The following is a 21,321-nucleotide window of genomic DNA, read 5'->3' on the forward strand; positions in this document are numbered from 1 at the left end:
GTGCCCGCAGGCCGCACAGTTCCGCACAGCCCCCCCACAGCCCCCCCACAGCCCCCTCACAGCCCCCCCACAGCCCCCCCACAGCCCCCTCACAGCCCCCTCACAGCCCCCCCACAGCCCCCTCACAGCCCCCCCACAGCCCCCCCACAGCCCCCCAGAGCCGCCCTCCAGCTCCGCACAGCCCCCCCCGCACTGCCCCACACCCCCCTACAGCCCCCCCCGCCACCCCCCCGGCCTGGCCCAGGGTCGCATCGTGCAAATAAACAAACAAACAAACAAATAAATAAATAAAAGCGCTTTGCTGGGGGTGCTGGACAAAATGGGAGGGGGCCCCTGGCGCTGCCCCCCCCTCAGGCCCCACGCAGGGCTCTGGGGGCCGGGCTCAGTGCGGTTCCCGCAGTCCCACCCCGCGGCGGGGCGGGGGCCGTGCCCAGCCCTGCCCCGAGCCGAGCTCCGCCGCCGCCGCCCAGCCTCTGCCGGGACTGCCGGTGAGTACCGGGGGTCGGCTCCGAGGGCCTGGGGCAGCCCCGGGCCGGGGAGGGTGGGTGGGTGGGGGGGGGGGATTTAGGGCGCTGCCACTCGCTGGGGGTCCCCTGGCATCCCTGAGGGGCGGCCGGCTGTAAGGGGGGAGCGGGCTGGGCCGGCACCGGGAGAAGCCGGAGGTGTCCCGCAGCGAAGGGACGAGCCGTGGGGGCACCCCCGGGGTTTTCCTCCTCGGGTCCTGGGCTCCAGGCTGCGGTCAAAGGCTTTGGGGTCACGACCTGCGGAGCTGAGGGCGCTCAGGGCACGGTCAGGGAGCAAGTCTGGGTTTGGGTCGGCCAGAAGACGCTGAAATTTCGGCTGGTCTCTGAGAAACGGTGTTGGTGTTGGGTTCTGCTTTTCAAGGGCGGCGGTGCAGGCTGAGGAATTCCATGCTGCTCCGACTCCAGCCCTGAAGCTGGTTTTTGCCATCTGAGCTGTGGGCCAGGAGTTGTGGTAAGCAGCGGAGCAGTGGCAAATCTGAGCGAGCAGTGCCTGCCTTCCCTGCTCTAGCAAAGGGAGCGCACAGGGGAGCTTCATCTGTCCAGTGCCCCAGCCTGAGCTGCTGATGGGGACACCACTGCCTGCAGAAGGTGTTCAGGGGCAGGGACCATTGCCAAAGAACTGCTGAGCTCTTCCCCCTGTAACCTCAGTGCCTTTTTCCTTATGGCACCACACACACAAACACGCTGGAACATAAAAGCGTTTCCAGCTTGCACAGCAGGGTTAGAACCACTGCCTTTTGCAGCGCTCTGCTCTTTTTATTCACAGGGATGTTTAATCTGAATGAAGGAATCGGAATCTTTAACACAGTCACTATTCCGTGTGACATTTCTGTTTTATTGCTGCTGTAGTTTCCTATTGAATCCAACACGTGTCATTTCCTTTGGTTTGGTTTTCTTTCTGCCGTCGTATTTCTCATTTTATATCTCTTCCTCTTTTCCTTGTTTATTGACATTTCTTTTGCCATCAAATCTACTTGTTAGACCAGCTTGTTCTGCTTCTGTGTACAAAGCAACTGAATGGTAAAACTGTTGGAAAAGCTTCCGTGAAATTCTAAGCCATTATTTAGGTTCTGGATAAAGCAAATATAAAGGCAGCTTTCTATTTTTATTTATTTATTTTTTATTTCTGTAAGAGATTTTCCTGCGGTCTAGGTCACAATTTGTCTGCTAATATCTACAATCACACGAAAGGGAAAACGAGCTCGATTTTCCGTGCGCTGCCTGACTGTAGGTGTTGTAATAACGTACAGAAAAACAGGAGAGCACGGAAGAGTGCCTACGTGTAACACGTCAGTGGCCAATGTCGTGCTGAGCTAACTCGCCTGGACAGCAACACCCCGATGGTGTTCCAGATTTGTAAGAGTCATGTGCAGTGTGAGCACAGACCCGGCTGCTGTTGCACAAGGATCTGTGCTCACTGACAGCAGCTCCGGAGCACCGTGGGCAGGACCAGGAAGGGATCTGACAGCCATGGCATTGTTGCTGCTGTAGGGCTTCAGTGTAAGGAGCACAGCTCAGGCCATGCTGAACTCGAGGTGCGGGGAGATGGAGCCGGTCCTCATGCTGGACACCCAGCCTGTGGGTATAGGGTGTAGGAGAGGGGTACAGGAAAAACCTTGGGCGTGTTTGTGTGCAGGAACAGGCCCTGTGCACGAAAACAAAAGTATGAACAGAAGAAATAAAGTCTGGGGAGGTGGCAAATTAACTTTTTTTTTTGTGTGAGGTTTAATAGTTAAAACTGCGGTGCCACAAGGAATTACAGGTTGCAGCAAAGTGAGGAGTTGAATGCAGCAGGTTCTAAGGAAGAGGGAAAATACTTCTGTCCCCGAGTGAGTTTATCCGTGGCATCCTCATCTGCACCTGAGGGCTGTCTCTGCCTTCCAGGAATATCTGTGTGTGCTGGTAGGGCTGCACGCATCCGTACCCACACCCACCTCCACAACCTCCCCTGGTGAGGTCGCAGCCCTGAGTTTTGACGGGGACGGGAGTCGAGTCAGTTTGCTCTCAGGGCAGCATCGCTGCTTCTCCTTGTAACCTCAGCCAGGCTGTCACACTACCGATAGAAACTTCTTTCAGAGTGGTGCATGACATCCCTCACAGGCAGAGCCTCTGTGGAGCAATGCCCCAGCCCCATCCTGCTGCACACCAGCCTTTGTTCATGCATTACAATCCAGCAGGCACCCCGGGGCTGCTGTTGTGGCTGTGGGCGTTCAGTGAAGACCTCAGAGAAATGATTTGATTATAATCATATTTTATAGTCCCGATTACTTAACCAGGGTCATTAACTGGCAAGGGTGGTATGGGTGTCGAGGGCGGTATTAATTATTTGCTAGAAAACTGACACTCCTCCTTTTTGTTATTGCAGTTGTTGAGCTGCCGAGGGACTTGTACAATAACAGATTGACCAAAAGCTAGAGCGATGGTGAGTGTGCTTGTTTTCTGTACCATGATGTGCCGGGCGTTTTTTGCTCTAATCAGATAAATGTGGGGTGTGTAGATAGAGCAGGAATAACACTGTCTTTTTATGGGGGGTGAGTTTATCACTTCCCTGTTTCCTCATACTAGAGGTCAATGATCCACATGCATGGGCTTTTCCTCTTTGAAAGTTAATGGAAAACCCAATCAGATATTAATTCACAGGGCAAGTATTTGAGTAAACTCTCTAGGCATACTTTTGTTTCCTGGTTCAACCCGCAGGGTTCCCATCTGTACAATAGTTATTTCCATGCCTTGCTCTCAAAAGCCTGGCCTACGTGAATGTTCAGCACCTTGCTGTTGTCTCTTTGTGGAAACTGACACTTGTAGGAGACAGGGTCACCCCGCAGAGATGTCACCGGACAGGAGGCAGGAGGAACCTGTTTGTGAATCACCATTTTGAGCAAAACACGGCACGTCCTGGGCATTACAAAATCACAGAACAGTGGAGGCTGGAGACACCTCTGGGCCCCTTTGGTCCCACCCAGCTCCAGCAGGGCCACCCAGAGCCCTGCACCATGTCCAGCAGGGTGCAAAGACCCCGAGGAGGAGGCTCTGGCACCTCTCTGGGGACCTGTGCCAGGGCTCTGGCACCCACCCAGCATGGTTGGGCTTTGTGCTGCTCAGGGGGAGCCTCAGGGCTCCAGTTTGTGCCCAGCACCACTGGGCCTGGCACTGGGCATCACTGGAAGGAGCCCGGCTCCGTTCCCTTTGATGGGAACAGATTTCTTTACTATTTGCATAGGAAAATGCTGGTAATGTTCAGACCCCTACGGGTCTGAACAGAGATACCAGGTGTCCAGCCTTTGTTTAATTACAAACCAGATACGACACAGGCAGCAATACAGAGATATCTTCTCTGTAGTTTTGTCTTGTGGTTTATTTCTTATGTGCCTGGGAAGTCCCTCTAGACTTGTCATTCTTTTGGGTGGGATGGAAGCCTGATATAAAATCACTTGTGGGATGGAGTTTACTTGCTATTGCTATATTTGCATCTTTTGTGTCTTTTTTTTTTTTTCAATTCAACTCTACTGTATGCTTGCATCACTGTAAGTCTGCCTTTGATAACTCCTTTCCTGTGGTTTTAGGCAACAATCAAGGGGGTCTCAAGCTTCAGTGCTGAGCAGGAAGCACAGGCACTAAGGAAGGCTATGAAGGGATTTGGTAAGTTGATCTCCCTCCATGGTTAAACCTTTTTTTCCTCAGCACTGAGAATGTTTGGTCTGGTGGTTTGTTAGAGGGGAAGTCTAGCCATTCGCATTGCCTCACTGCACCACCCACCCCAAAACTCTTTGAAAATGAAAAGAGGCATCCTGTCCCTGAAATGCAGCCTCCTCTGGTGGTATGGATCCTGGCACCCTCTGTGCTCTTAAATACATGGAGTCAGTCTGGTCAGTGGGGATTGTGTCTGGAAACAAAGTCAGGAGTGCAAAGGGATGGAAGGTAATGTCAGAGTGGGGACAGCACTGATGACCACAGTGTGCTGAAGGGTGTTTTTTTAATGTTTCATTGCTGGTAGCCTGTCTGTTTATTTGTGAATCTGTGTGTGGTCTCTCTCAGCGTTGTCTCCAAGGTGCTCATAGGCATTTTATGATGGTAATCCCACAGACTAGGGACCCTGTACCTGTCCTGAGGTGCTACCCGGAGTTTTCTGATGTGATACGAGAGCACTGAGAGGAATCAAATGACTTGGTCATGCTGAGATTTGAGCCCAACTTGAAATCCAAGTCTGGACACAAGAACATCCTTAGTCTGTCTCCAGTCTCATCTCTCCTGCAGTACGGTTCTGCCATGCTGCTGGCTGGATTGAGGCACTTCTGTACACAGATCTAGTCCCAGTCCTAGAGAAGCAGGCTGTGTAAGGGACAGAAGATGGCACAAGGCCAGGGGACACTTCTGGTGCTTGTGCAAGCAGCCAGACTAGCTTTCCTTTGTTTCTTTCAGGCACGGATGAAGATGCCATCATTGACATCTTGACCAAACTAAACGTTTCACAACGTCAGCAAGTTCTAATCACCTATAAAAGCACGATCGGCAGGGTAGGTAGTCTGCAGAGATTAGTGACTGTGCTTTTAACTGGGAGATGGGGACAACTTTTAGGTTATGTCCTTTGGGTGAAAAGTGAAAAACAATCCAGTCTCCATAACAGTACGATTAGCGGAGCCATCCCCTGGCCAAGTTTATTTTGTTTGTGTTCACTTCAGAGCAACTATTTGTGTAAGGAGGATTGGAGCCTGAAGAAAAGTGTTGAAAGTGTTAGTTCCTTCTGTTCTCTAAGGCTGTACCTTCTTCCAACTCTCTTCTCCTTTTTTTGGCCCTCTAGGATTTGATTGATGACTTGAAGTCTGAGCTGAGTGGGAATTTTGAAAGGGTGATCATTGGGATGATGACTCCTACCACCATGTACGACGTGCACGAATTGAAGAGAGCTTTGAAGGTGTGGAAGTCTTCCTTTTGTATTGCTTAAGTTCTGGTCAAGTTAGTATGATATGAATTAATTTCTTATTGATTATTAACTATTATATGAAGAATCCTGGTTGCACATCAGAAGCAGTTTTTGGTATCATCTTGGATCTTGTCTTGGCAATTCCCTAGGGTGCCGGAACAGATGAAGGTTGCCTGATTGAAATTCTGGCTTCTCGCACAAATGAGGAGATTCGGCGCATTAATGAGACCTACAGGCTTCGTAAGTAGTGCAAACTGCTGGCCTTTGTCATACTGCCTAAAAGTCAATCTCGTGTGCAAGCCATGCACACACAGAGAGGAAGGAGAGGGGTCCACAAGCCTTTAAGTGTGACAAATTGGCCAGACCAGCTATTACTGTTTGTCCAGAGAGAACCTCTGGATGAAACTGATGTCAACAGTAAGACAGCTAACAGCCTCAGAGACTAGAACTTCACTGAAAATTGTAGATAAAATGGGGTGGGGGTGTTATGGATGTATGGATCTATTGCCAGTTGTATACTGTCTGTTCTTCTTAATTTGGGGCTGTAACACTAACTATGATGGCTGGAGAACTGTAATGATGAGCCCTGAGCACAGTTCTGTACTTACCTAGCTGATGACTGGCAAATGCTATGGACAGTATCCAGGTGGACCTGTTACTAACAGATGCCATCCGTGTGTGTGCTCCTTCTAGAATATGGCTCTTCCCTCGAGGACGACATTGTTTCTGACACATCTTCCATGTTTCGCAGAGTCCTCGTGTCCCTTGCAACGGTAAGCCCAGTCTAAGGGGAATGGGGGTGAATCTTCCTGTGGCTGATAGGCATGCCTCTCTGTTCAATGGTGATGGCTTTTATTTCACTTTTCACCTCGTGTGTCCCCTTGCCTGCTTTTCAAACCCAGCTTCTACAGGGAGAGGAGTCTGTGCATGCATTCATGCAATGGGCTCTTTTTAAAATGGCCCGGGTAAAGTGGATTGCTGCTCATCTCAGAAGTACAATCATGTCTGAGCCATATTTCACTGTAGTTGTAAGCTGCTGTTTACTTTTAAGGACTCCATTATACTCCTACAGTAACTTTTTTTTTTTTGAATAGGGAATTGCTTCCAGTAGTTGTTCTGGTGAACTGAATCTTTTGTCCTTGTATGTCTGCAGGGAAACAGAGATGAGGGGATGTATGTGGATGATGCCCTTGCTCAGCAAGATGCTCAGGTGTGTAGTAATTTTCTTCCTTGCAAGAACAGTCTGTTCATCTCTACATGATGCATGGTGAATCCCTGCTTTTCCAAGACCTCTCTTTTTTTCAAGGCAAGAGAGTGAACCTGAAGCTATGTTAGACAGTAGCACCCTAGGTGGAGACCTGGTCTCTGTTCTCAGTTTTGACACTTAGTGAAGCTTCTTTGCTGTTCTGTGCCTCAGGCTGTGAAATGGGGGTAATGATTCAAGCCTTGTTTGCGAGGCTCTGATGAGAGAGCTCTAAACAGACTGGGAGTTTGGCAGGGGAGATGACAGTTCCGTTGAGAGTTGCTGTGCTTCATTAGATGTTGGAAAACATCTGTGATCTAGACAGGCCACAGGCCAGCAGTGCTCAAGCACCAAGGAAGTAAAAATCTCATCTGATATACACCCAGTTTTCCCCATTGGCCTTATTTTGTCTATTCACATTGTCTTTAAGTGCCTGTATGAAGCGGGGGAGAAGAAGTGGGGAACAGATGAGGTGCAATTTATGTCCATCCTCTGTACACGGAACAGGTGTCACCTGCTAAGAGGTAGGACCCTCCACAGTGTCCTGGAATATTTTTTTTCCTTCCTTGTTTGAGCATGATGATTTTGTAGGTCTTCGTATGTGTTCAGTAACTGCAAACTCCTCTGAGGCAGCAGGTGTCCTAGAGAGAGCCCAGTTGTATCCATTTCTTTCAAGCTGTTTTATTCCCTCCTGAGACTAAAAGGGGCTTGAGAAAAAAACATAGGTACAACTTGCTGCTGCTCCAGCTTTTAAATTGGAGATAATAAAGTTTGACTCCCATTGGGGCAGAGAGGAAAGAAGCTAAGCTTTTAAACTGTCATAATTAACTAGCAGGTCTTGGAAATGCTAGCAGCCATGGTGGGCCAATTAGCAACACAGTTAATAATTAAAATGAATTATTTCTGTGTGACAGCCCTGATTTAGTTTACAATGCTGCAGTAATGATACAGTGATCATGCAGAATGTGAGGTGCTTGATCTTGCAAAGAGATCCTTTGTGGTTTGCATGCTTCATGCCGCTAGGAATTTCTCTGACTTTTTATCACGGATTCTTCCTCCTAGTTTTTGATGTATACAGAGGGATTGCTAATAAGGACATAACAGACAGCATTAAATCTGAGATGTCAGGAGACCTTGAAGATGCTTTGCTAGCTGTGGGTGAGTGCCCTGCTTTTAAACTTTGTCTGCAAATTAATTACATAATTAGAGATGTTGCATCTTGTTTTGACTGCTTTACATAGCTAGAGGAGGCAGCCATGATTTATTTGTGGTTTTTTGTTTGTTTGTTTGTTTGTTTTTACGCTATACAGATACAATCAGGTGAGAAAGTGTTGTGCTTTATCACATAGTTTACTTGGCTAAGTGATGCTTTGGCAGCTGACATTTGCTGTCAGGAGGCACTGAAGCATTAAAGAGCATACAGCTGTGCACTAAGCACAGAGACGTCAGCTCACAGCAGGTCGCTGTCTGTGGATATCCCTTCCAACCCAAACCATTCTATGATGTCTCTGCATTGCACCTGCTATTTGTCAGCCTTCAATTGTATCTTCACAGAACAAACACCTCCGCAAAGAAAGTTCTGCAAAGGTGTGGAAAACCTTCTCTTCCTGTTTTTACTGACCTTCATTTCTTGTTTTTATCTCTTACAGTAAAATGCATGCGCAATAAACCTGCATATTTTGCTGAAAGATTGTACAAATCCATGAAGGTAAAGATTTTTTAATGTGAGATTTCTTTTTTTTTTTGTCTTTTTTTTTTTTTTTGGCTTGTATTTCCATGCTCAAGTCAGTAGCATCATAGCAATCATTAGATAAACACTACTGTTAATGGGGAAATAGATCTGAGCTTTTCTGGAAGAGCTCAGACTTTCTTGAAGCTCAAAGTAATAATCTTCCTACGCAGAAAGCTGCTAGTGGATCACACTTTTAATGCAAAAATGCTCTAATTAGCAACAGATTATGCAGAAGACTGAGCAAGAAAACCTTTGTGTCTCTCGCTGGTTTATCCAAAACATTTTGTAGTTAGTTGTATGTGGTTGGATTGCTTTTTAGGGCCTGGGAACAGATGACAACACGCTGATCCGAGTGATGGTGTCCCGCTCTGAAATAGATATGCTCGATATCAGAAGAGAATTCCTGACCATGTATGGGAAATCTCTCTACTCCTTCATTAAGGTAAACTTCTTGGTGTTAGAAACAAAGAGCTGGATTTGCTAAGTGGCTTAAAGGAGACAGCTACCTGACACCTACTGGGTATTTTAGAGCAGATGAAATTAAGACACTAGAATAATGTACCGAAAATGTTCTTGAATTTTCATTGTCAAAAAGGATACAAACCCTGAAAAAAAAAAAAGGAGAGGGGGAATGTATGTGCTGAAAGAATCCAGCCTTTCATAGAGCTGTAAGATAAATCATGATCCTTTTTCTCTTTTCTTTCTAGGGAGATTGCTCAGGAGACTACAGAAAAGTTCTGCTCAGACTCTGCGGTGGAGAGGATTAAATGATGCCCGGTATATTGCCTGGATGATGGGAGGCATCATAAGGATTTAGCTCCTTCAACTTGTTTCCCCAGATAGCTTATTAATTGCTATAAGTACTGACTTAGGTTAATTAATGAAATGGCAGTTCCATTTGACCCTTACGATAAGCTTTTATGCTCACAACATCCATTTATATACATTTATATATTGGGCTAGTAAAGCTCATCTTAAACAGAACACTTTAACCAAATCTACATTGTTTTTGCTTTCTGACAAGCTGTCCCTTTGCCTTTGCATTTACCAGCAAAACTTATCAACTGAAGCAAATTTAGACACAGAATGTAGGAAGCTGCAGAGCGAAAAATGAACCTCGTCAATACAGGGAGAGTGCACAATATAGACTTGCTTCAGCTTTTGCAAGATAATTTAAAACCAAAGAAAATTAATCATGTAAAATACAATCATATTTAAATCTTAACTTGCTCTCTGCTAGTGTGGAACCTTAACAGCGTTGTGCCTTATGTATATGTTGCCTATAGATTTGAAATAGGGAAGCTGACGCTGGTGACATCAGAAAGAACCCTTGCTGCCCTAGGCCTGGTTACAGGTCAGCCCTTGGTCTGTCCTACTTGACTTGGGAGTGTAAATCATCATGTTTATATTTATTACAAGCAGTTATTTTGGATAAAGCAGTACCATTAAGGAATGGCCTGTACCCAAAGCATGTTTAATCAACACTACCTGATGCCTTATAGTGGGATGCCTTGTGCTGGAGTCATTTACTAAATCTTACCAGCGCTGGCTGGTGGGACTCCTGTATAACACTACAGTTAGAAACTCCAGCGTGGGTGCCAGTGTGACACAGAATTCCATACCAACTGCTAAAATAAACTTTTCTTCCACGCCCTACACACCTGTCTGCTAAGCTGAGCATTCTTTTCTCTACAAAATGTGTTTCCTGTTTGCTTTTTCAGTTTGTTTTTTGTTTGTTTGTTTGTTGTTGTTTTTTTTTTTAAACTGTTGGTGTATAATGCTCTGTTGAAGGCATCACAGATTCACAATGGAATTTGAGGGCACGATGCCAGTATGGCCTACGTGCCATTCCAGGCAAGCCCCACGTTGCAGCCCACATCACAGCCTCTAATCTGGTGACTGTGACTTAAGCTGGTGACTTCTGGCACCAGAGGAAGGCTCCTGTCCCATGTAAAGACTTACAGCTACAAAGTAGGTTTGCTGCCCTCAACACTGAAGAGGAGGCAGACATGCCTCCACACAAGGAATCCAACCGTAAACCACTTGTGTGGTTTACCATGCAAGGCCACCAGGAAGAAACAGCAAGTTGTAATGAGTGACTCCCTCTTGGGGGGACAGCACTGCAGGTTAGCAAGGAAATGCCTACAAGGCACCATTGTGGAGAAATCCCCAAAACCCTTTCTAGGAACCCAACATGCTGGGGTGTGTCCCTGAGGTGCCTGTACGTTGATGCATGTAGTATGAGGAATGAATGTGATGACTTAGAGATGTGCGTACAGTTTCAGGGCCACAATTGTACTGGGACATGGCAGGATTGCTCCCATACTGGAGTATTGCAATGGAAGGACACAGGCTATTTGGGAACAGGCTGGGAAGATGAGGAGGGGTTGCTGCCATCTGTGTGAGAGCTGCAAGAGCACACAGAGCTCTGCCTGAGGATGGACAAGGAGCTGGCTGAGAGCTGGTGGCTTTAAATTAAAGGGAGGACAGGGCTAGGTGACATTGTAGTGGGACTCTGCTACAGGCCACCCAACAAGAACAAGCAGATGAAGCCCTACAGACAGGTAGGTGCAACCCCACGTATGCCAGCCTGGTCCTTGTGGGGGACTTCAACCACCCTGGGGTCTGTTGGAGGGACAGCAGAGCAGGACGCCAGCTCTCCAGGTTCCTGGAGCACTGCGGTCACTGCCTGCTGCAAGGGACAGGGAGCCAACGAGGAGAGGAGCTCTGCTGGGCCTCGTGCTCAGCAGCAAGCTGGGGGCTTGTGGGGAATGTGGAGGGAATTATGGAGGATCTGAAGGGAATTTTGGGGAACATGAAGGGAATTGTGGAGAATGTGAAGGGAACTGTGGGGAACGTGGACTCCACCCTCTGGTGGCTCCACCATGAGAGGATGGAGTTCAGGACCCCTGGAGCAGGGGGCAGGGTGAAAGGCAAGCTCACAGCTCTGCCTTAACATCGGTGATCCCATTCCTGCACGTGCAGGCAGCATCCCTGTATTCTTCCCGGGATACAGATTCCTGGTTCCTGTGCATTTCCTTCTCACACGCTACTTGACCAGGAGTTCCTGATTCAGCCATGCTGCTCCCTTGATTTCTTACACGTGGGAATTGAATGCTCTTGTGCTCTAGGAAAAATGCCCGTAAAGACCAACCGGCTCTATTCTGCTCCTTTATTCTCCTTCTGCATCTCAGTTGCCTCTTTTGTTCAAAGACCCTGCTGCAAAGCTCATGTAACCATCTCTTGATAAGTTGCTAAACTAGTGTCTCAACATCCTGCCTTCCTGTCTCACGCTGGGCCAACATGACCAAATAAAAAGAAGTTGAACCACAATGCCGAGGAAGACTACGGCCTTCATCTTCACGACCACCAGAGGGACAGAGACAACCCCCTAGCAACAGTGCGCGCAGTCACAGAATATACCAGGATGTGCTGCGTAATCCCAGAATTACCAAGATATAAAAAGGGACCCTGGCGGGGGTGAGGCGCGCGCCGTTGGCGGAGCTGAGACTCCGCGGCCACCCAGCGCTGTTTTGCTTGCTGTTGCTTACTCAGTAAATTCCTTTCTATTATTAATGCAACGCTCTCTGAAAATTAATTAAGGGGGCAACTTATAACAAGCGATAGGACCTGAGGGAATGGCTTCAAGCTGCAACAGGAGAGGTTGACGCTGGAGATCAGGAAAAGGTTCTTCACTGGGAGGGTGTCTGCGACAGCCCCGCAGTGATGTCATGCTTGAGGTTGGAGTGGGACCCCTTATGTCACAGTGACAGCTGCCATATTGCCACATGCACTGTCCCCGCTGCACAGAAGTGCAGAGGAGGAGGAGAGTGGAGAAGTTGTTTCCTGTTGAGAATCCCCACCACAAGGATGCAATTTCCCTTTGTCAAGCTCCCCGCGCTGCGGGTGCTCGGCCTGGATGGTAAGGCCTTCAGGAGCTGTGCCACCGGTGTTATTGAGTGATATCAGTCCTCAACATTGCAGCTGCGGGGAGGGCTGGGGAGGAGTGCAGGAGGCCCCAAGTGGTTGTCCCGTATGGCTGAAGGGTGACAGTGGCAGGAAATCTGTGGTGACACTTCCCCAGGGAGAGGGTCAGCTCTGGAGATCAGCATTGGAAGGGAAAGGGAGAGAAGGGCAGAGAAAGGAAGGACAGGGGAACCTGTTGTAGGCTGTCTGACCTCCCCGCATTTCTAGAAACTTCCTGAAACACATGTGTTGGCAATCTGGGCTTTCCTTGCAACCAGCCACAGCCTCTGGCTGTTCCCCGCTGGCTCTTCTGGTCTTTCCAGATGGGCAGAAGGGGCCTGGAGCTGGGGGGCCACTTCCCCTTGCAGACACCAGCTGGTGGGATGCCAGTGCCCAAGTCCCTTCTGCTGCCCCTGGCTGAGCCCAGCCCTCTCTCAGGCTCACCCTGAGGCTGAGAGCCTGAAGGCAGCCAAGAGTTCAGCCCTGTAGCCCCTACCTGCATTTGCTCCGGCTGACACCTCTGCCAACCGCTGCGCACTCCAGCTCCGTGCTTGGGCAGGAGCTGAATGGAGGTGGGCTTGCTGGCCTGACGTGTCTCTCCCTTGCTTTTCAGATGTCATAAGAATTTGGGACGGTGTGTCCCAGTACATGCTCCAGCAGTTTGCACTGAAAAAGGTGAGCTGTTCCTCCTGGCACGTGGATGCTTTCTGCAGTCCTGGCAGCCCCGCTGACATCAAGTGCAGCCATCCACCCACTTCTCTGAAATGTTCCTGAAGGGCATGGAGGTGGGGCAGCACTGCTCCTGTGACATCCGATGCCAAGAAGGAAATTTGGATCTGTTAGAAGAGAAGCTTCAAGCCTTCCTGGCACCTTCCTGCTCTCACAGTCGGAAGGCAGAGGCAGCCCAGCAGAAAGCCTGGGACTCTTCTCAGGGATCACTCAATTGCTCAGCACCCCTCAGGCCTTACAGAGCTCCAGGATGCTTTTTTGGCTTTTACTCTCCTTCTGTGCTATAAGGGGGAAGAGGAGATAGGAGAAAACAACATGTCTTCTCCTGAGCGGCTCTTCTCCAACTCTTTCTGAAGAGCCCCATCCAACCTCCTTGCACCTCCAGAGCAGAGGAAGCACAGAATGCCAGTGTCTCACTCCAACGAGTACGTGTCCTTCTAAAAGCACTTCTGTTCTCTGCTCTCCACAGGGTGTAGCTGTAGATGTGCTTGGCGTTTTCTACATACTGCAGAAGCACAGCGGCGAGGTGAACAGGGACATGGTTGTGCCCAGGTTTCACCTGTCAGAGAGGGTCGCACGGGCGCAGGGGCTCAGCTACACCAACAGCGACATCCCCGGTATGCCAAGGGCACAAAGCCTTTGATAAACCTTGCGGCACTGTCAGGCTGATGAGCCACTGCCCACCTGATGCTGTTCCTCTTTTGCTGTTTTCTAGATGACCTCAAAGTTGTCCCCCTGGACTATTCTGAATTGTCACAAAAGACATCCATTCCCGAGAAGCTGGTGAAGGAGTGTGTGAATGACATCGTGGTACTCTTCGCCTGGGGTGCCGGACTGGGGGAGGATTACGACCTTGTTTTCAAGGGCATCGGTTCTCTGATGAGCCGAAACAAGATCCTCACGATGAGATACCACCCAGAGTTTCTCCTCGCCATTGATGGGACTGGAACTGTCTTAGAATGTCTGCTCTCCGTAAGTTTGTTTTTTTCCAGGGCTCTTTCTGAGGCTCAAGCCAGACACCTCCCTAGCCTGGGATCCCACTCCCAGCAGCTTGGGGACAGAGCACAAGAGTAGGGCGAGTTCTGTTGTGCTGCTGGTGAAAAGGGAGCGGGGGAAGAATTTCCTTGAGGGAGCTACACTGAGCAGTGGCAAGGAGTGCTGCCTTTGTGGGCAATGGGATCCTTTCTGGGGCCTCATCTGCCACATCTCTGTTCTTTCGGCAGAACCCACGGACAAAGATTTGCGTGCTGTCAGGCAAAGAACCTGATCCTTTCCACGTGCGTCCTGGTGGGATCCGCGTGCTTCCGACGTGAGTACATGCACTTGTGCAGCCCTTGGCTCCTCAGCTCCTCCTTGGTAGGGCTGTCACCAGAGCTGCCTGCTCCTGCCAGGATTCCTGCCAGGAATCCCTCCATGATGGAAGAATGGACAGCTTCCTCCACGTGTGCTTTCTGCTTCTGGACTCTGGCTGTCCTCTCCTGCTTTAGTTTGGAGGAGGGATTGTGCTCTGCACTCCCAGCTGGACCTGGAGAGCAATTCAGGCATCCTTTCCCATCGAGATTCATCTCCTCGTTCCCTTTCTTGGTAGGGCAATGGCAAAAAGCATTTGAAAAAGCTTCTCAAATGTCTTCTCTCCTGGCTTGTACCTGAGAGGCCTCTCAAGGGTAGTTCAGCTGCTCAAAGGCCTGGTACAAGTCGTGCTGGGGACATTTCCCAGACTTTCCTCAGACTGCAGTGAAGGAAACGTCTCCAAAGGAGACCTTCTTCTTGGAGCAACAGGGAGTGGAGGAGGGACTTGGTGGCCCAAAGGGAGGCTCTGTGGTCCAGTGGGGCCCTGCAGAGCTCTGCACTGGGACGAGCCCAGCTGAGCAGGTCCCCTGATGGCACAAGGGGCAGAGCTGGCGCTGCACACATCAAGAGCTTGCAGCAGGGAGGCACTGCTGGAGGCCGAGGGGCTCCAGTCTGTGCCACCCAGTGAGAGCCCTCCAAGGTGGTAAATAGTCTGGACACACTGCTTTAGTGATCTGTAGGCCCTGTAGTGACTGCCAGCTATCACTGTCACTGCCTGCTCAGGGGAGGTGGAGCCCTTTCCTCCAGCTCATGTCTTCTTCTTTCTAGGTTTAAGATCAAGCTACCCCCTGGCAGAAAAGCTGGAGAGCTTTCCTCCACCGAGCGAGACAGTGAGAAAGAAAGTAAGGACTGTCCGAGTAAGGACTGAGCAGGTCTGCACCTCCCCTTGTCCATGTGGTCACAAAGGCGCTGTTCTGAAGAGGTGTCTTCTTTCCCAGGGGCAGGCAGCCCTCAGGCTAAGCATCCCCGCCACCAAAAGAAACGTCCACCGAGCAGACTGAAAGCGGCAAAGGACGAGAAGGGGCAACAGGACAGTAGAAGGAAGACTGTGGACAAGTGAGGCTCTTGGGAAAGCAGATAAGGGCAATGGGATGGTCTGGTAGTCATGGGAGCGGGAGCTTTCTCTTGGACATGCCATCTATATTAGCTCTGAAAGGCTATTAGCACATCTCAGAAGGGATGGTGTTTGCCAGCCAGACTGCAGGTATACGGCAGTGTTTTGTGAGACACGGGGGTCAGCCTAATTCCTTCTCACCTTCTGTCCATCCAGCAATGAGTTTAGCGCACTGTTAGCCAGCCTGAAGATGAAGTTTGAGGCTGAAAAACAGGAAGTCTTGGCAGAAGACCTGGCTAAGGAGAGAGCGAGTGAAGGTAACGCAAGCCCAGACTACCCAAAGCGTGCCCACTGCCCCAAGTTGCAGCTCCTCTGCAGCAGGACACTTCCCCACACCACCCCATTCCCGAGCAGATCTTGCCGAGTGCTCTTTCACTTGAGCACTGTCACAGGACTGAGAGCCTCCTAGGAAATGTGACTCCATCAGGGTCACTGCCACAGAAAGCATCCCACCAGTACCCAGCAGTTCCACAGGCACCTCTGGTCTGAGCTGCCACAAGGACGTGGCTGTGGCCTGGAGGTCTGAAGGCCTTTCTCACGTCTTGCTTCAAGGGCATCTTCCCAGTAAGCCCCTGCTGCCCCGAAGGAGGCTTTCCCCCATGATGCTTCCTGTGCTGAAACCAAAGGATGGACGGGGAGGGCAAGCTGCAGGAGACAAGCCCCCTGAGAGGTGAGAGAGATGGAGAGACGCAGCGGGCACTGGTGTGCCCTGGTCATGGTGGCAGGGAGATGTTTGTGTCAGCCACATCACCTCTGTTAACTTGGGAGGGCTCTTTGGATGTGTGCACGTTTCCTGCCGGAGGGCCCAGCATAGCATGGCTCGGTAAGACCCCTGCATCGCGTCAGCTTCAGCTTTGTGCCTGTCTTGTTCCCAGGTCAGAGCTCCGCCAAGCACCATCTGCCACTTCAGGGCTGCTCCAACGCCCCCGTGGAAAAGAAGGTAAGGAGGGTGAGAAAGATGGAGAGGTAGCAGATGGGCCCCAGCACAGGCTTGTGGGTTTCCCTCATGCCTTAGTGTGGGCAGAGGCAGACAGGGCTATGTGTGGTTGCTGGGACAGCAAAATGTCTCTCACATGGCTGGGTTTGCCTCAGAAGGTCCATCTTCAGGGCTCACTGTGGAGGGGGACCCTGGCCCAGCACCATTGCCCATGCTGCAGTTACTCTGCTGAGGGACGTCCCTGCGGCACCCTATGCCCTAGTGTGACTCGCCAAGCTCTGTGTGAGGGGTGGGCTTGTGCTGGGGGGAGGAAGGAAGGTGGGCTGTCCGTCCTCACTGCAAATACCTCCTACCTTGAGGGAAGGTCAAGGCGGGTGGTATTAGATGGGTGGAATTTTCTTCCCTAATGCCATCTGCCCCACTAAGTCTCTGTGAGGTCTCAAGCATTGCCTAGCAGGCCCTGCTCCTCAGGAGATATCCTAGGGAAAAGAATACTGGACAAAGAAAACCCAGGGGTCAGAGTTGCTCTCTGGACCTGCAGAGTTGGATGAGATAAAGGGTTCTCAGGGGCCCCCACCCCACAACAAAATGTGACTCCAGGACCATTAGGGTTGCTGCAACAGAAAGCATCCTAGTGGTATCCAGCAGCTCGGCATGCACCTCGGGTCTGAGCTACCACAAGGACGTGGCTTTGGCCTGGAGGTCTGAGGGCCTTTCTCACATCTTGCTTCAAGGGCATCTTCCCAAGAAGCCCCTGCTGCCCAAAAGGAGGCTTTCCACGGTGACGCTTCCTATGCTGAAACTAGAGGACGGACAGGGAGAGCAAGCTGCAGGAGACAAGCCCCCTGAGAGGTGAGAGAGATGGAGAGACGTAGCGGGTACTGGTGTGCCCTGGTCATGGTGGCAGGGAGATGTTTGTGTCAGCCACACTGCTGGGCAAAGGGCATGGAAGTTTTCCTGCAGGAGATAACTGGCAGTTCTGCTTTTCTCCCTATGTCCCCGTCTCCTTTCACACCGTCCCTGCAACCCTAAGCACAGCAGCGTGACCACTTTCAAGTGCTCAAGCAGTGTGATGTCTTTCAAGTCACTGTCAGCTGGGGCCTTTGCACAAGACCATCATCTCAGATGATGCTGTCTTTCTCTTTGTCCCACTCAGAGAGGGCTTAGTCTTGAGCACCTCTTTCTCTGTCTTTGAGAACACAAATCGTTGGCTATACAGCTCTGCTGAACAACCACCTTCTACTGCAGAGGAACGGGCTCACAAAGTAGATGCAAGTGTATTTGGTGGAGTCCCAACACTACCCGCTTTGTATTTTTAGTGTGCCACCAGCCATTGAGAAGGACTATTCAAAGAAGGGCATGAAAAAAATGACGCACCACGTCAGGAGGAAAACTGAAATCCCTGCCTGCAAAGGCCATCAGAGAGTAGGACAGGTACGTGATCTTGCCCCATGTCAGTTCTGCATTGCATTGAGGAGTGGAGAAGCACTGATGGTCATGCCCAAAAGACTGGAGAGAGTCCAAAGGAGGGTCACGGAGATGATCAATGGGCTGGAGAATCAGCCCTGTGAGGAGAGACTGAGGAACTTGGGTCTTTGACTCAGGAACCTGGGTCTTTTGATAGAATCGTAGAATCATAGAATATCTCGAGTTGGAAGGGACCCATAAGGATCATCAAGTCCAACTCCATTTCACCCTGGAGAAGTGAAGGCTTGGGGGGACCTCATCACAGTATTTCAGTATTTAAAGGGTGGCTACAAAGCCAACAGAAGCTCTCCTTTCACAAAGGCAAACATGGAGGAGACAAGGGGCAGTGGGTACAAGTTGCACTGAGTGAAGTTTTGTCTTGCTAGAAGGTCTTAGGACCAAAGGGGAACGGTTAGGTGTGCATGGAAAGGAAGAAGACACTCCCTGTTGTGCCTTGTTCAGAGCAGGGGATTTTTCGCTAATGGCATTAGGAGTCGGATGCTCAGTACGAGGCACAGGAGCTCCCCAAGTCCTGAGATTAATTCTGTCTGTGGTGTGTGTCTGTGGCCCCCCAGGAGGTCTGCTACCTGTGCATGCAGCAAGAGGAACGAAGTCTGCGGGCAGCCCTGCTGAAGCAGAAGGAAGAGCAAGAAAGGGCTGAGTGGGCAGAACTGCAGGCCTGGCAGGCCAGGATGGCAGCGCTGCGCGCCCAGGTACTGGCAGTGACCTCAGCCACACAGAGGACTGGCACTTCTGTCCCCTCGCAGGGCTGCTGAGTTGTTTCCCCAAAACCCGGGGGGCAACTCACTGCTGTCTCTGAGTCTCCTCTGCTCCTGTCCAGGAGAGAGAATTGCTCAATACCGGACTCAGTGGACAATTCGTCAACTAGCAGACAAACCCAGCCCTCTCCTTCCTACCTTGAACATGGGGAGGCTCCACCAAGGCTGCCAGCCCTGGCATTGGAGCAGCAGCACCAGGCAAGGGCTATCCCAGCCCCAGGTGGCTGCCTGCAGGGGAGAGCTGGGCGCAGGGCAGCTCTTCATGCTCACCTGTTCTGCTACAGGTGTGATGTACTGGTTTGCCCCTCCTAGTACAGTGAGGTTTTTAAGTCTGATTTGTAACCAAAACCTCTGGACTTCACCAGCCACCCTGACATAAAAAGAAACAAGTTTGTTCCTTTGGCTTCAGTGCTTGAAAGACGAAGCCTTCAATGCTCTTGTGCTTGGAGGAGCAGACTAGGCTGTGTCCAGAGAAAGGCTGCACAATCCCCAGGTGCCTCCTGTGCTGTGCTATGCAGGGATCATTCCTTTGCTGGCCCCTCAAGCCAAAATACATTCCTTTTTTTTTTTTTTTTTCTTTCCCTCATTGCATAACAGAGAGCACGTGCTGCATGGAAGCTGGAGGTTGCTAAAACAGCCAAAAAGGAAAACAGAGAATACGATTACCTGGTAAGAAGTTTATAAAAAAGAAAATGAGGTCCCCAGCAGATGACTGCTGTGTCTCAGCTGTGCCACTTGGGAAGCGCAGCGAGCCCCTGCTCTGACCTTGGCACCTCCATGGGGACTTGCAGCGATGATTCTCCAAAATCCCCTGGCACATCTGCAGTGTCCCTGATGCAGTCCCCCACTGGGCTGGTGCTTCTGGGCACACTCATTTGCCTGCTGCTTGATAAGCCTCGCTCTCTCTCCAGAAATCCTACTGGTCCCCTCCTTCATCCTACACCATAAGAAGAGAGTATGACAGAGAGCTCCAGGAGAGGAGGGAGGTTTGGCGATAGGAGCCAAAGCATATACCAGTGAAGACCTCACTGCAACAGTAAGTGTGCACAGCTCCTGCCATGTCCTGGTGCAGTGGCAGCAAGACAGCATGGGGCCAAGGACCCTGTCCCTGGCACAGCTCAGGGGCTGCATGCATCCTGCAGTTTCTCCTGGCCTGGGCATCTCCCTGTCTTACCCCTGGCTCCAGGTACCTCTCTACAACTCCAAGTGAATGCTTAGGGCTTCTAACCTGAGGGATGTGGGAACAAAAGGAACCATGGGTGTGAGGGGTGGGGCAGGCCTAGGGCAGGGGGGGCCTGAGCCAGCAGGTGAGAGCAACGTTGTCCCTCTGTTGCAGCCATCAAGCCCTGCCAGCCATCTGGGCAAAGCTTTAGAGGTGGACGGAGACGGCTGGGGAAGAGCGGAACAGAAAGAGCAAAACCCATTCAGGACTCACAGCAAGAGTGTGCCTGGTTCCTCCAGTGTGTCCGAGCAGGGCTGCTGCTTTGCCTTCCTGCAGGGGGAGGAGGCACCAGCAACACCATCTGGCTGCAGAATGACACCGCTGTGAAGGAATCCTGTTGTTTCCACCTAGCAGAATGGGTCTCCCCAGCTGTCTGAGATTCACCCAAAGAGTCAACTCTTAGTTAAAGCAGTAAGAATGTAATGGGACACAAATATCAACTGGGACCCCACACGACACTTTCCCTGGCTTCTTATACCTGTACAACCTTCATTTTGTCCGCTATACTCCGTTCTGAATATATATATGTTTTGTTCCTTCAGGTTGGTGGTTCTTTGTTGCAGGACGGGATGGCTTCTGTTACCTCCCAACGCAAGGTGGCTCCTGTTATCTTGCAGGCTCTGGTCAGCACGTCTCCCCCTTTCCCATCAGTGCCACCCAGGCCCCCACACAATGTCACTCACTGGTGCTCAGTCAGCACTATACACCAGGTGATGCAGAGCTCGTGCCGTGGCATAAGGCTTCACTAAGTTTACTAACGTGAAACAACAGCCACCTGAATTCATAGAACCATAGAATGGCTTGGGTTGGAAGGGACCTCATCCAACTCCAACCCCCCTGCCATAGGCAGGGATGCCACCCACCGGATCAGGTTGGCCAAGGCCCCATCCAGCCTAGCCTTGAACACCTCCAGGGCTGGGGCATCCACAGCTGCTTTGGGCAACCCGTTCCAGTGCCTCGCCACCCTTTCAGTGAAGAATTTCATCCTGATGTCTAATCTAAATATGTTCTCTCTATGTTTAATTGTTGAGGGATTTTTGAAACAGCAAAGATGCCATGGCTTGCTGCAGCTGAGCAAACCAAGCTACCAGGACGACTATGAGAAGTTCCCATGACAGTGTTCCCACATCACCCAATTGAGGAATTTAGAAAAATATTGTTGCCAGCAGCTGACTTCAAGGACGGGATCTACGTGACTGCTAATCACAAGGGGGTTGTTTTCTTGCAGGTGGGGTTGTTTTCGTGCAGTTGTTTGTCTGAGTGCTTTTGACCAATAATCTTGTGTGAGACACTCTCCGCCCCTGTTAAGTTTACTATAAAATCAGGCTATTTGGGTA

At 50.5% G+C, this 21,321-nt stretch overlaps 2 protein-coding genes across 4 annotated transcripts; both read left to right on the top strand.

Annotated features, from left to right (window-relative positions):
- The first annotated feature begins 387 nt into the window (after window positions 1–387).
- Window positions 388–10,078, top strand: ANXA4 (annexin A4). 2 transcript variants are annotated; one of them, XM_038167047.2, is made up of 14 exons: window positions 444–488; window positions 886–975; window positions 2,890–2,946; window positions 4,088–4,163; window positions 4,944–5,038; window positions 5,323–5,436; window positions 5,595–5,685; window positions 6,139–6,218; window positions 6,599–6,655; window positions 7,119–7,212; window positions 7,751–7,846; window positions 8,338–8,396; window positions 8,740–8,862; window positions 9,128–10,078. In XM_038167047.2, the coding sequence occupies exons 3-14, from the start codon at window positions 2,944–2,946 to the stop codon at window positions 9,185–9,187; spliced, it is 948 nt and encodes a 315-aa protein (XP_038022975.1). In that variant the 5' UTR covers window positions 444–488; window positions 886–975; window positions 2,890–2,943; the 3' UTR covers window positions 9,188–10,078. The 2 variants fall into 2 exon arrangements, with proteins under 2 accessions (XP_038022974.1, XP_038022975.1); XM_038167046.2 differs by lacking the exon at window positions 886–975 and having other exon boundaries at window positions 388–488.
- Window positions 10,079–10,207: 129 nt separating this feature from the next.
- On the top strand, window positions 10,208–21,321 carry LOC119713532 (uncharacterized). 2 transcript variants are annotated; one of them, XM_072027174.1, is made up of 16 exons: window positions 10,208–12,342; window positions 13,000–13,061; window positions 13,585–13,732; window positions 13,831–14,087; window positions 14,339–14,424; window positions 15,234–15,307; window positions 15,386–15,521; window positions 15,736–15,836; window positions 16,132–16,249; window positions 16,455–16,519; window positions 17,251–17,368; window positions 17,836–17,950; window positions 18,559–18,696; window positions 19,360–19,431; window positions 19,674–19,798; window positions 20,099–21,321. In XM_072027174.1, exons 1-15 carry the CDS (start codon window positions 12,147–12,149, stop codon window positions 19,758–19,760), a joined length of 1,773 nt encoding a protein of 590 aa, XP_071883275.1. In that variant the 5' UTR covers window positions 10,208–12,146; the 3' UTR covers window positions 19,761–19,798; window positions 20,099–21,321. The 2 variants fall into 2 exon arrangements, with proteins under 2 accessions (XP_071883275.1, XP_071883276.1); XM_072027175.1 differs by having other exon boundaries at window positions 15,404–15,521.

The sequence above is a fragment of the Anas platyrhynchos genome, chromosome 23, assembly GCF_047663525.1.
Source record: "Anas platyrhynchos isolate ZD024472 breed Pekin duck chromosome 23, IASCAAS_PekinDuck_T2T, whole genome shotgun sequence".
NCBI lineage: Eukaryota > Metazoa > Chordata > Aves > Anseriformes > Anatidae > Anas > Anas platyrhynchos.

Coding starts and splice junctions, on each gene's coding strand:
- LOC119713532 (XM_072027174.1), top strand. CDS start 12,147: ATGTCATGCTTGAGGTTGGAGTGGGACCCCTTATGTCACAGTGACAGC. Junction 17,951..18,558: donor GCCATCAGAGAGTAGGACAG/GTACGTGATCTT, acceptor GTGGCCCCCCAG/GAGGTCTGCTACCTGTGCAT. Junction 18,697..19,359: donor TGGCAGCGCTGCGCGCCCAG/GTACTGGCAGTG, acceptor ATTGCATAACAG/AGAGCACGTGCTGCATGGAA.
- ANXA4 (XM_038167046.2), top strand. Junction 5,437..5,594: donor AATTGAAGAGAGCTTTGAAG/GTGTGGAAGTCT, acceptor GCAATTCCCTAG/GGTGCCGGAACAGATGAAGG. Junction 6,656..7,118: donor TTGCTCAGCAAGATGCTCAG/GTGTGTAGTAAT, acceptor ATTGTCTTTAAG/TGCCTGTATGAAGCGGGGGA.